The sequence below is a fragment of the Medicago truncatula genome, chromosome 3 (genome assembly GCF_003473485.1).
Source record: "Medicago truncatula cultivar Jemalong A17 chromosome 3, MtrunA17r5.0-ANR, whole genome shotgun sequence".
NCBI classification, from domain to species: domain Eukaryota; kingdom Viridiplantae; phylum Streptophyta; class Magnoliopsida; order Fabales; family Fabaceae; genus Medicago; species Medicago truncatula.
Genome location: NC_053044.1, coordinates 48063900 through 48075394, shown reverse-complemented (window position 1 = coordinate 48075394; position 11495 = coordinate 48063900). Strand labels below are relative to the sequence as shown.

At 33.7% G+C, this 11495-nt stretch overlaps 2 protein-coding genes across 2 annotated transcripts; one reads left to right on the top strand and one right to left on the bottom strand.

Moving 5' to 3' along the window:
• Window positions 1–392: 392 nt before the first annotated feature.
• On the bottom strand, window positions 393–2309 carry LOC25489883 (probable glycosyltransferase At5g03795). Its single transcript, XM_013606166.3, has 4 exons — window positions 2027–2309; window positions 1688–1908; window positions 1250–1598; window positions 393–1162 (listed from the first exon to the last, which is right to left on the bottom strand). Exons 1-4 carry the CDS (start codon window positions 2273–2275, stop codon window positions 494–496), a joined length of 1488 nt encoding a protein of 495 aa, XP_013461620.1. The 5' UTR covers window positions 2276–2309; the 3' UTR covers window positions 393–493.
• A 3681-nt stretch (window positions 2310–5990) lies between these two features.
• LOC25489881 (ferrochelatase-2, chloroplastic) lies at window positions 5991–11117 on the top strand. Its single transcript, XM_013606164.3, has 10 exons — window positions 5991–6276; window positions 7008–7335; window positions 7654–7797; window positions 8746–8847; window positions 9100–9203; window positions 9295–9421; window positions 9643–9795; window positions 9954–10054; window positions 10169–10370; window positions 10635–11117. Exons 1-10 carry the CDS (start codon window positions 6179–6181, stop codon window positions 10860–10862), a joined length of 1587 nt encoding a protein of 528 aa, XP_013461618.1. The 5' UTR covers window positions 5991–6178; the 3' UTR covers window positions 10863–11117.
• Window positions 11118–11495: the final 378 nt, after the last annotated feature.

The following is an 11495-nucleotide window of genomic DNA, read 5'->3' as shown; positions in this document are numbered from 1 at the left end:
GTGTGTTTTCACATAACATATGTAATGATCATATGTGTATTTTCATAACGGGAATTCTAAAAAATAGGTGCCCTCTGTGCGCAATGGGACTCAAAAGATATATGTGGAACAAATCTATGTGATCTATTTGCTACAAACAAATAGCTCAAAGGACCGCTAATGCAATTTTGTCCTTTCATGTTGTCTCAAGTGTAGCAGGGGCCGATGAGCAATGTGTTCAGCCATGTAATGTTTACCTAGAAGTTCTTACTTCATTGCTTAATTTTTGAATATCAATATGGAGAAAGAAGCATGGAATCCCTTTACTAGAACTAGAATTACAATGAGAAAAAGTTTACAAATTATAATAACAGCAAGCAATTAATCACAATGATAATGAATCTGTTATGCAATAATACTAAGTAAATCTCTAATTTCCTTGGGTTTTCACAAATGTATAAGAAAGAAACATTTTTCTATACCTACAAAATCTGTTAATCTTGAGGATCTGCTATCACTGATCATCATGAATACGGACGTTCAACCTTCTGAGCCAAATGGAATGAATAGTCATATGAAATACATCAAACCTCTTTGGTGGCTCATTAGGAACAAAATGTCTTTGCACTTGTTTCACTCTCCTCTGCATCTTCAAGTACTGCCTCTGTGAAATCCCCATGAGTATATTTTTTATATTAGGAATATCCTTCACATCTATTTGAACTGAAAACGCTTTCCAATTCAAAACATCACTAAAGGGTGGAACATAGCTATCAGAAATCAATACAGGCACACATTCTGCAAATATAGCTTCCACTATTCTTGGACTTGCTACTTCATAACCACTTGGACACAAACAAAACTTGCTGCTTCTAAGCTTTGTGTGGTAAGAATCTTCATCAGGGAGTTCTTCATAGACTTGCACATCTTGGTCTTTGTTTTTCCATGTATCGAGGAGTAGATATCGTATGTAACCATGCAAGTGACCTGCAAAGAAAGCAAGGATTGTCCTACGAGATGGAGAGTACCCTCCTACAAGATTTGTGATTTCTCCTTTCTTGAGAAACATTTCAGGGAATGATGCATCCTTTGCTGGCTTGAATCCTTCAGATGTATTTGCATTGCAAAGAACCCTTATTGAATTGTTGAACAAGTTGTCCTCGTAAGCAGATGCATCTGGACCCTGAACAATGCACAAAAAATCAAATTATTTGCATGCTTGTATTCTCTCCATTTGAGTAATAATGTGAAATGGGATAGAATCGCTTACCCAATCGTGGCAAGAGAGCATGAAATGATCATGGCCTAAGGACTGATTCCAGAAGGGATATTTATGAGATATAACATGGATGTAGTCTTTCACAGTAACACCAATGGGAGTTTTATCATTGGATCCACCCACGTAGAGATATTCAACCATCATAACCACACTGAAAGGTAGAAAATACACAAAAGCTTCATTTGGATCATTAGTGCGATAGTACCTTCCCTTTTCCATTTCATTTATGAATATTCCTTCTGTTGAGTATATATCTTTGCTTAAACCATTATGAAACAGTGGTGGTTCCCCCTCCTCATACACAAAAATCTTGAACACCTTCTCCATCTCTAGATAACTCCTGTGGACAAAAAATATCAACAACGAGTTCAACTTTTTACGGCGTCAACGAATTAAAATCATCATTTGTAGGCTGAAAATAAAATGTACCTATGAAAAGCATTGGGGTTTCTGTAAATTGGTCCTTGAGGAACATAATCTTGGTCTTGGTGGGTTGATGTTAAATTTTGAACTTTGCTAGCTTCTTTGATGGAATACCTTGCTTTAGCCAATTTTGATTCAATTTTTTCCAACTTGCTGTATTTATGATCCCTAACATTCACTTTGTCTGTACCTTTATGCTTAAAGTTTGTGTCAAGCTTTTCACCATCCTAAAGAATAAAAGACACATCAATCAAGAAAAAGAAATGGAATAAAGACGAGAGAAAGTACACTATAGTTATTTATTAAAGGAAAAAGGTTAATAAATGAAAAAAGTTTATTGCTTACATGAGAATCATATGGAGCAAAAGTTTGTAATGGAAATGCACTTGATGATGGAGGTTCTCCTTCATTTGTTGAAGCTCTATCTATTTCTATATCCAAAGAAGTTGGTTGTTTTGCCTTCCAACTCCAAGAACCTAGAAATGATGAAAAATTTGGAGAATGAATCCAAGAAGAAACAAGAACTAGTGCAGTTAATGCTAGTGCCAAGAAGAGAGCCAAAAATTGAGAAGAACAAGTGGAAGAAGCTTTCATCTTAATAAAAGTACTCCTATCTTGATTGATTATACTGCTTTGAATTCAATGTGATGAAGTTGGTGTTCAAGAAAGAATTAAAATGGGTGTGTATGTGTGTGTGTGATGCATTTCTTGGTTATCAAATATTCTTTACTGCATGATACCAAAAATAAATAAAAAATATTCTTTACTGCACATATATGCTAAGTATACTAGCGTATCAAGCGGTAAGAGTAACTTAATTAATTACTTGACCAAAAAAAACTTAATAATTAATCATATTGGAGAAAGTGTTTTTTCTTAAAGAATTAGAGAAAGTGGTTTTATTTTTCAGGGAATCAATCACAGTATTATTTCTTCTGGATATATAACAAACATTTCCAAGAGTGAATAATTTGTTTTTTTAATTAATAATATATTTATTTTCAATCAAAGGAGCATAAATCACTTTGTATGTATCATGTAAAAAGAGTGAGTGTTCCTTAAAAAAAAGTAAAAGGAGTGTATAATTGCAGGGTGTGAAAGTAGTGCAAATTAAATTATTTGACTCCAATAGTCAAATAGTCTAAATTAAATTATTTGACTCCAAAAGTCAATTAATTTTAATTAATAATATTATAAAAAGTGGTTTTATTTTTCAGGGAGAATAATATTTTTCAATCATAGGAAAATAAGTCACTTTTTTGTTTTGTATTTGGAATGGGGTAAAAAATCACTTAGAATCATGTAAAAGGAGTGTATACCTTAATGGTTTTTGTATACTTGACGCTTTGAGCTTTAATTTTTTGAAAAGGCTAAACTCACTTTCAAACTACTACAAATGGTATATACTTGAACTTCCAGCTTCATCAATCTACATTTTGGAATTATTGGTAGAAATGCCTACTTGGTCCTTTGTTTTTCGTGGACCTGATTCCCTAATTAGTACAGGTAGTTAATGACGTTATTAATTAATCATCATGTGGCACGTAGTTAATGAGAGTAAATTGACAGTTTTATGATGATATTGATGTTGAGAATCTGATAAGAGACGCTGTTTTTGTTGCAATTTCTCTGTGCATATAATAATGTATGTATGGCTTGGCATAAAATGAGTATCATTCATCTACGTTGTTTATTCTATGTTGCATTGGTTTATCTATCCATTAACTTGTCTTATGTTATCACCACAATACATCATGCTATCTAATCTCACACTCTTCTCTTATTTTGAATAATTTTTTCCCTTGTTTTATAAATTAGCTTCCACTGTCATGTTTGTTTAGGTCAACCAACAATCCAATTGGCAACACAGTCATGTGGCCTAAGTTGAGGTCAACTTCCTCGAGGGTTTTACTCATCTAGCCCACTACCACACCTTTAATTTACGGCTACTTGTGTAACGATACACTAAAATATAAGTTGTGTAAAGACCTTCAAGATAAAACAATTTGAGTTGCAACAATTTCATATCCATTATGAAATGTAATTAATGTTGTATATAAAATAGTAATTGTGAGTTATTAATGGTATGAAAAATATAAATTAAAAGAATTGAAAAAAATAAAGTAATAAATAGTAAAAGATATAATAAGAAAATAAGTATCAATAATTTTTTTTGATCAAGTAGCCTAGTGGCTAGAGCTCACACAATATAATTGTGGAGAAGTGGAGTGTCTGAGGTTCGAATCCCAGCCCCTGGCATATAATATACAATATACACCTACCAACTGAGCTAAGCTCACATGAATAATATCAATAATTTATTGATATTGTAAAATGACTTTCAACAAACAAATTTTGTTAAAATGACATACATTATTATCAAGTAATATCCACAGCTTCAAGTCATATTTATGAAACTAAGAAACATTTTATTTTAATAGTTATAAAATATACAACTCTTAAGCAATACATTATTAGGACGTTCTTTCCACTTTTTTTTTTTTTTTTTTTTATTTTTTTATTTCATTCTATTAATATTATAAAGGTTCCTCCACCAATAGAAATGTGTTTCCTCCAGAATTTACACAAAAATCTGCAGGAAAAGCTAAAAATTCTAGTAATAGTTGGGCTTGCTACAAAGAAAGTTGGAGCCGAGCCTGGGCACTAGCCCAGGCTAGCTGGGGGGTGGCTCCGCCCCTGTATGAGATAGAACGAAGAAGGCGATCGTCTTAGGCTCTAAAAAATAAGTATAGAATATGAGTCTAATTTTTATTTTAGAAAATGTATGGTATAATATTATATTTTGAAAAATATAGAAATGAAGACTTTGAATCTAGTATGATTAATGCCAAAAAGTCTTGCATTTGATATAAGTGTCTTAACTTTAGAAAAAGACAATATGAAGAGAATGATAATGATGAGCAAATACAACCACCCGAGAAATCTTTTAGAGTCATTCATATTTTAGTGGTTGTTGATATGATAATAACTTCATTGAAAAAATAGATTTGAGTAGTTAAAAATATTTGAAAGTGTCCCCGTGAGCTTTGCTCAGTTGGTAGGGACAAATGCATTTTATATGCAGGGGCCGGGGTTCGAACCCCGGACACCCCACTTCTCCACATTTAAAATGTGGGAGCTCCAACCACTAGGCTACCTGACAAGAAATTTTTTTTTTTTGAAAGTATTCTTGGTTTTTTATTTGGCGCAAGAACCTTGAAACCATTAGATAATGAATTTAAAAAATCTTGCACAAATTTTGATGCCATGTTTTTTCATAAGGATTTGTCGGATGTTGATGCAAATGATTTTTTTTTCCATGTTGAAAGTATTGTAAATATATTCGTCAAATATGTTGATGTCGGTATTTAAATTTTTCGAGTTTGTCAAATGTTTTAGTTGCATATCGAATACATTAAAGGCTTAATAGCAGTTTTCGCCCCCTAAGAAAAAAAACTACAAAACCGCCATCTAAGTTTTGCAACTGTAGCAGTTTCGGCCTCCAAGGTCAATTTTTGGTAAAAAAAAATAAATAATAACACATGTCACCTCACTTAGGGTGCCACGTCAGCGTAGACCGAGTCAAAATTGGCCTTGGGACCAAAACTGCCACAGATGCAAAACATAGGGGATCGGTTTTGTAGTTTTTTTATGGGCCAAAGTTCAAACTTTGAGAAAGTTAGGGGGTTAAAACTGTTATTATGGCTACATTTAACTATGTCGGTGCTTGTTGTATGTGTAGAAAGAAGTTTTTTTAAGTTAAAATTATTGAAAAACTTTGTTAAAAAAAATTAGGCTTAATTGCACTTTTGGACCCCTATCTTTTCAAAAGTTACGGTTATGGACCCCTAACTAATTTAAATACAAAATAGCCCCCTATGTTTTGATTTTTTGGCAGTTTTGAACCCCTAGTCCAGTGTTGACTCGGTCAACGCTGACATGGCACCCTAAGTGAGGTGCCACGTGTCAAATTTTTTATTTTTATTTTGCCTTGGGGGCCAAAACTGCCAAAGAATCAAAACAGAGGGGACTGTTTTGTATTTAAATTAGTTAGAGATTCATAACCGTAACATTTACAAAGATAAGCGTCCAAAAGTGCAATTAAGCCAAAAAATTACTATTGAAAAACATCACATCTGTGACCTTTTCCATGTGAAATGTCACCTATAACATATATTGTTGCATACATAATTGTTAGTGACCTTGTGTAAATTACGGTTTCACCCCCTAAGCCACACAAATCTAAGAACCAAGCAAAGTACATAACGGCTAACGTTTCCTCCCTCAAAACCAACCAAACCAACCAAAGGTCGAAAAGCATAGGAAAAAAAGAAAAGAAACTATAACAGCTCATACCACACAACACGTGCTAAGTTATAACTCATTCTCCTCCATACTAATTGTAGTTTGGTTAAACTTATCATTATCACCTTCAAATTCACTTCTGGGTTCGATACTTCTTCTTGTTAAAGCACTCAAACAAGAATTTTTCCAGCTATGAACTTTCCAACTCCAACTCATGCCACGTCATCGCCTTCTACTTCTTCTTCCTCCTATACACTCAACCACGCTTCTCCTAATTTCAACCGTCCTCCGTAAGTCTTCCATTTACAATAATACTCTCATGTAATTCTTTATCGCATAAGTGCTTATGTATAAGCTGTTTTTGTAACAAACTTAAATTGTCTTCATACAAGAAAAAAAAAGAAATTTATCATGGAGAGTGTATGGCCTTGTTAGAAGCTGTTTTCTCACTATTTTTAAGCTTGGTTGGTAACTAAGCTCAACTAAACTAATCCAAACTTAACATTTTGATTATGAAATTACTTTTCGGTTAATGTAATGTAACATTTAATCATATTAGGAGCTAGGTTAGGATACAATACTGAGTATGGTTCTTTTGGAGGATGAATGAATAATCATTTTCCAGTTTCTTTTCACACATTTAGAATTCTCTGATATTTCAAAGCTCTGTTACACAACTCAGCAATGGATAGGAATTCCCTGTTTCTCATTATAACAACACATTGAAGTTCAAAAATATTCAAGCACCAATTTCTCAAGGTCCTTCTAGACTGCTCGTCAAAACATACCAAGTATCTTGACATTGATTGTATTTTGTTCGTGAAAAATCTCCTTACCGCTGTCATCCTAGGCGATCAACTTTCTCTGTCTTCTAAACTTCAATTTATTGCTCAAAACATTTTAAACTCTTGCTAAAAGTTATACTTCAACTTTTCCTCATGCATTTTTTATGCCACATTTTATCACTAATTATCAAGGATAGTAAAAACTTTCTAAGCTTATATTATACTTACTTTTGCAGGCTGTCGCCACAGGCAATCTGTACCTCTCAAAAAAAGTCCTTATGCTCTGGAGCTCATGTGGAGGCTTCTGTTAACTCTAATCCTGTGAAAAATTACATAGCAGCTAGTTTTTCTTCACTGCGATCTGAAGCAAAACCCCTGGTTTCCAAACAATCACTCAAAAAGCGCATGTTTTCAGTGGGAGCTTTAGTAGCTCGAACAGATCAGGATGTTTCTGATGCAACTCTTACATCTGATGATAAGATTGGAGTGTTATTGCTAAACCTTGGAGGTCCAGAGACTCTAGAAGATGTGCAACCTTTTTTATTTAACCTTTTTGCAGACCCGGTAATACTCTAGCTTTTACATACTCTACATTTGAACTGTATTTTTTACAGTGTTGTCAAATAGTGGCGCTATAGTGCTTTAGTGTATTGAAATATTAAAAAATTGCTATTATTTATGCGTAATATGATCTAGTACAAACTGTTACCAAACAGCAGCTATAGCATTGTAGCATAGCAGAATTTGAACAAGCTTCTATTTTACATAATATGCGATTGACAACACTGCTTTTTTATACCGCTATTCCTTTAGCTCGTGATGAACCTAAGATTGTCATTTTTGCTGTTTGATATCAGTTGCATTTTATGTCCAATCTCACAGGATATTATACGATTGCCAAGAATATTTAGTTTTCTTCAAAAGCCATTGGCCCAGTTTGTATCTGTTCTAAGGGCCCCAAAGAGCAGAGAAGGCTACGCTTCAATTGGTGGTGGTTCTCCTCTTAGACGTATAACTGATGCACAGGCATGCCACTTCCTGTTATTTATTTATTTTCCTTTTGATTATGACTTATATTTCTCTCTCAAATGATTACAATACTTCAAGTTTCAATATTCAGAAAATGAACTAATCATGTTTGAGTAGGAGTTGTTCCAGGCTTTGTTATTCTGTAGTCTCTCTATGCACTTGATGCATGAAATTTGTCTTTGCGACTTTTGTCAGCTTCAGATTTTGCAAAGTGAAAGAATAGAACAATGATATGGCGGAAATTTGTATAACTCTATCAAATAGTAGCATTATGTGTGTTTTGATTCATCCAGCAATAGTAGTTAGAACCACTTTAATGCAGTAACTGTTAAGGAGAAATATTTGTTGGAACCAAAATCAATCATGTTAATAATCAGAATAATATGCGGAGGCGTACTTGAATTCATGATGAACAAATATTTGGTGGTTTGGCCTTCCAGATCAACACACATTCTCTCTGAAAGAACCCTTAATTATTTCTCTATCTTCTTCTGATATAGGTAGTCAAAAAATAACAGCTGCAAGCACGCGTGATCTGGAGACCATAACTTCTCTCTCTATATAGAACCCTGGCCCACACCCTATTAGATACTTATAAGCCCATATTAACCAAACCTAAATCACTTTTAATTGGACTTCAACTTAAGTGGCAGTCGACACACATGATTTTTAAAATACAAGTCCAATGTTGGATTGATGATCCAACAATATTTACTCCGAAAGCAATTTAATTTTACCGCTTCTTGCATTTTTATATTGTTACCTCATCCTTACTCTTTTTCCAATCATTTCAATCAAGCTTTTGGAATTTTTCGCTAATCCAATGAGATTCTACTATTGACTTATATTTTTTTATTTATGTTTTTAAGAGTTTTCTAGCACTATGATTCATACCTCATTCATTCTATTATTAGCTTTGCTCTTCTAATGATCTCCTCTGCACAGGCTGAAGACTTGAAGAAATCTCTTTTGGAAAAGAATGTCCCTGCTGAAGTGTACGTTGGCATGCGTTACTGGCATCCATTCACTGAGGAAGCTATTGAACAGGTACTTGATGATCTCATTCTTAGTTCATAATGTAAAAACTCTGATAGAATTTGATAAAGATTATGCCCCACCAGGGATTCTCCTACCTGCTATCGCTCTTCAATACGAGTTAAAAAATGTCACTGCATGCTTTGTAATCTAAAATAAAGGTAGCAAAATATTTATAAATAATCAAAGAAATCAAGAATACTGACCTGATCACATTGTTGAAACCTAATTATAATTATTTTCCTATTGAAATATATTGTGTAGATTAAAAAGGATGGAGTTACAAAGCTGGTCGTTCTCCCACTTTATCCACAATTTTCAATATCAACCAGTGGCTCAAGCTTACGTCTACTGGAGAGTATATTCCGGTGATTACTTTTTTTACCCACGTTACATATTCTTCAAATATACAAGTATCAAACTTCATATTATGATTTGAATTATGAATTGGTCCTTCAGAGAGGATGAGTATCTAGTCAACATGCAACACACAGTATTACCTTCATGGTATCAACGTGAAGGATACATAAAGGCCATGTCAAATTTAATTGAAAAAGAACTGAAGAGTTTTGACTGCCCTAAAGAGGTAGTGTACTTTTTACCTTATGTAGTTTCAACGACTTCATGGAAACTGAAATGCCAATTTATGCCAAAAAAAAATGTGTTGTTTATGTTGAGATTCATGTGATAACAATTTTGGTTATTCCTGTTTCTCTTTGTTTGGGATTGCTAAGAAGTAGTTCTCAAATTGAGTTGCATCTTTTCATTGCTGGCGGTGTGTGCTTTAATTCCAAGTAATTTGTGCAGGTCATGATATTTTTTAGTGCACATGGGGTGCCTCTTGCTTATGTGGAAGAGGCCGGTGATCCTTACAAGGCAGAGATGGAGGAATGTGTGGATTTGATCATGGAAGAGCTTGAGACAAGAAAGATAAGAAATCCCTTCACCCTTGCCTATCAGGTAATTTTTTTTTTTTCTGCTTTTGATTATGCCGTTGTTTCGTTTTCTATAACTTTTTTATCTTTAGATGTTATTCATTAGGCAATAATTTCTGAACAGTTCATGAAGTTTTCTTGGTTTCTAGTAATTGACTAAAATAACAATTATTCTTCTTACAGAGTAGAGTTGGACCTGTGGAATGGTTAAAACCCTACACAGATGAGACAATAGTTGAACTTGGAAAAAAAGGAGTGAAAAGTATGTTGGCTGTTCCAATTAGGTAGATACATTAGTTTACTCGTGTCACATTTTCTTTCGTTATCTTTCTCGCCCTTTTTCTTAGACCTGACTAGTATTTTGTTTTGTTAACTCGTGCGGCTTTATTCACTTGCAGCTTTGTCAGTGAACATATTGAAACTCTAGAAGAAATTGATGTTGAATACAAAGAATTGGCTCTAGAATCTGGTATAGAAAATTGGGGCCGCGTTCCTGCTCTAGGATGTGAACCCTCGTTCATTTCTGATTTGGCAGATGCTGTTATTGAAAGTCTCCCATATGCTGGTGCCATGGCAGTTTCAAGCCTTGAAGCTCGACAGGTATTCTTTTCAATTAGATATAATTGGTCTAATAACTTTTTTGTCCCTGTAATATGCATCTTCTTTGTTTTTAGTCTCAAAAGATCGCCGTTTTCAATCCATGAAACATATGATATAATATTTTTTGTCCTTGTTTTAGTTTTAGTCTTGTAGTATTTTATCTATTTTGGAATTAATCTTTCTAATATGGGGACCATGTTTATTTAAATCTCTGGAATCTGGCATCTTGTGATGATCTAATTGAAAGTATATTCTCTTTGTCAGTCTTTGGTTCCGCTCGGAAGTGTACAAGAGTTATTGGCAGCATATGACTCGCAAAATAGGGAGTTGCCATCGCCGGTGATAGTGTGGGAGTGGGGTTTGACAAAAAGTGCTGAAACTTGGAATGGAAGAGCAGCTATGTTAGCTGTGCTGCTGCTTTTGTTTTTTGAAGTCACGACACCTGATAGTGTTTTTCACCAATGGGGAATATTATCGCCCTCTCTTAGGTGAATGAATCTCAACCATGCTCTCAAAGACCGTGGAGTTCATAGTTTCACTTCAATTTTGATCCTTCAGTATAAAAGTTTTTAATAACACTGCCATCAAGTCATGCCCTTGCACAATATTGAAATTTTGAGGGGTTGTATTAAGTGGTTTGACAAGTCTAAGTAATTTTTTTATTGTATCTAGATGACATAATCAATAATGATGTGATGGTGTTATTATGTCAATTGATCCATATAGTAAATAAGTGAATTCTACTTAGTGGGAGAATTTTTTTTATTTTTTTTTATTTTTATAGTTGAGCTCATTTTACATATAATGTGGTGATGCTTGATTACATTATAGTGGATAAAAAAGAGAAATGATTTTGACATCAAATTTTGTGACTTTTCTAGTTTGTGTGCATTTTTGAACGTGCGCAAGTTGTAAAACATAAAAAGTAAGACCGATAAAGACAAACATATACAATATTACATGCAGTGTTTGTATTTTGATATTTAAATAACACAATTGAAAAAAATAAAAAAAAACATGATTAGTGGGTCAAAATTAAATCCATTTAGTTTCTTTGTGGATCATGCTAATTTGTTTAAGGATATGCTAATTTTTTTCAAGGGATATGCTAGAATTTTTAGATGG

What these genes read in the sequence shown, in the direction of transcription:
- LOC25489881 (XM_013606164.3), top strand. Translation starts at nt 6,179, where the DNA reads ATGAACTTTCCAACTCCAACTCATGCCACGTCATCGCCTTCTACTTCT. An exon ending in CTGAGGAAGCTATTGAACAG is followed by an intron (nt 8,848 to 9,099) that starts GTACTTGATGAT and finishes TATATTGTGTAG; the next exon opens with ATTAAAAAGGATGGAGTTAC. An exon ending in ATGTTGGCTGTTCCAATTAG is followed by an intron (nt 10,055 to 10,168) that starts GTAGATACATTA and finishes ATTCACTTGCAG; the next exon opens with CTTTGTCAGTGAACATATTG.
- LOC25489883 (XM_013606166.3), bottom strand. Translation starts at nt 2,275, where the DNA reads ATGAAAGCTTCTTCCACTTGTTCTTCTCAATTTTTGGCTCTCTTCTTG. An exon ending in TTGCTCCATATGATTCTCAT is followed by an intron (nt 1,909 to 2,026) that starts GTAAGCAATAAA and finishes TTTATTCTTTAG; the next exon opens with GATGGTGAAAAGCTTGACAC. An exon ending in TGCTCTCTTGCCACGATTGG is followed by an intron (nt 1,163 to 1,249) that starts GTAAGCGATTCT and finishes TGCATTGTTCAG; the next exon opens with GGTCCAGATGCATCTGCTTA.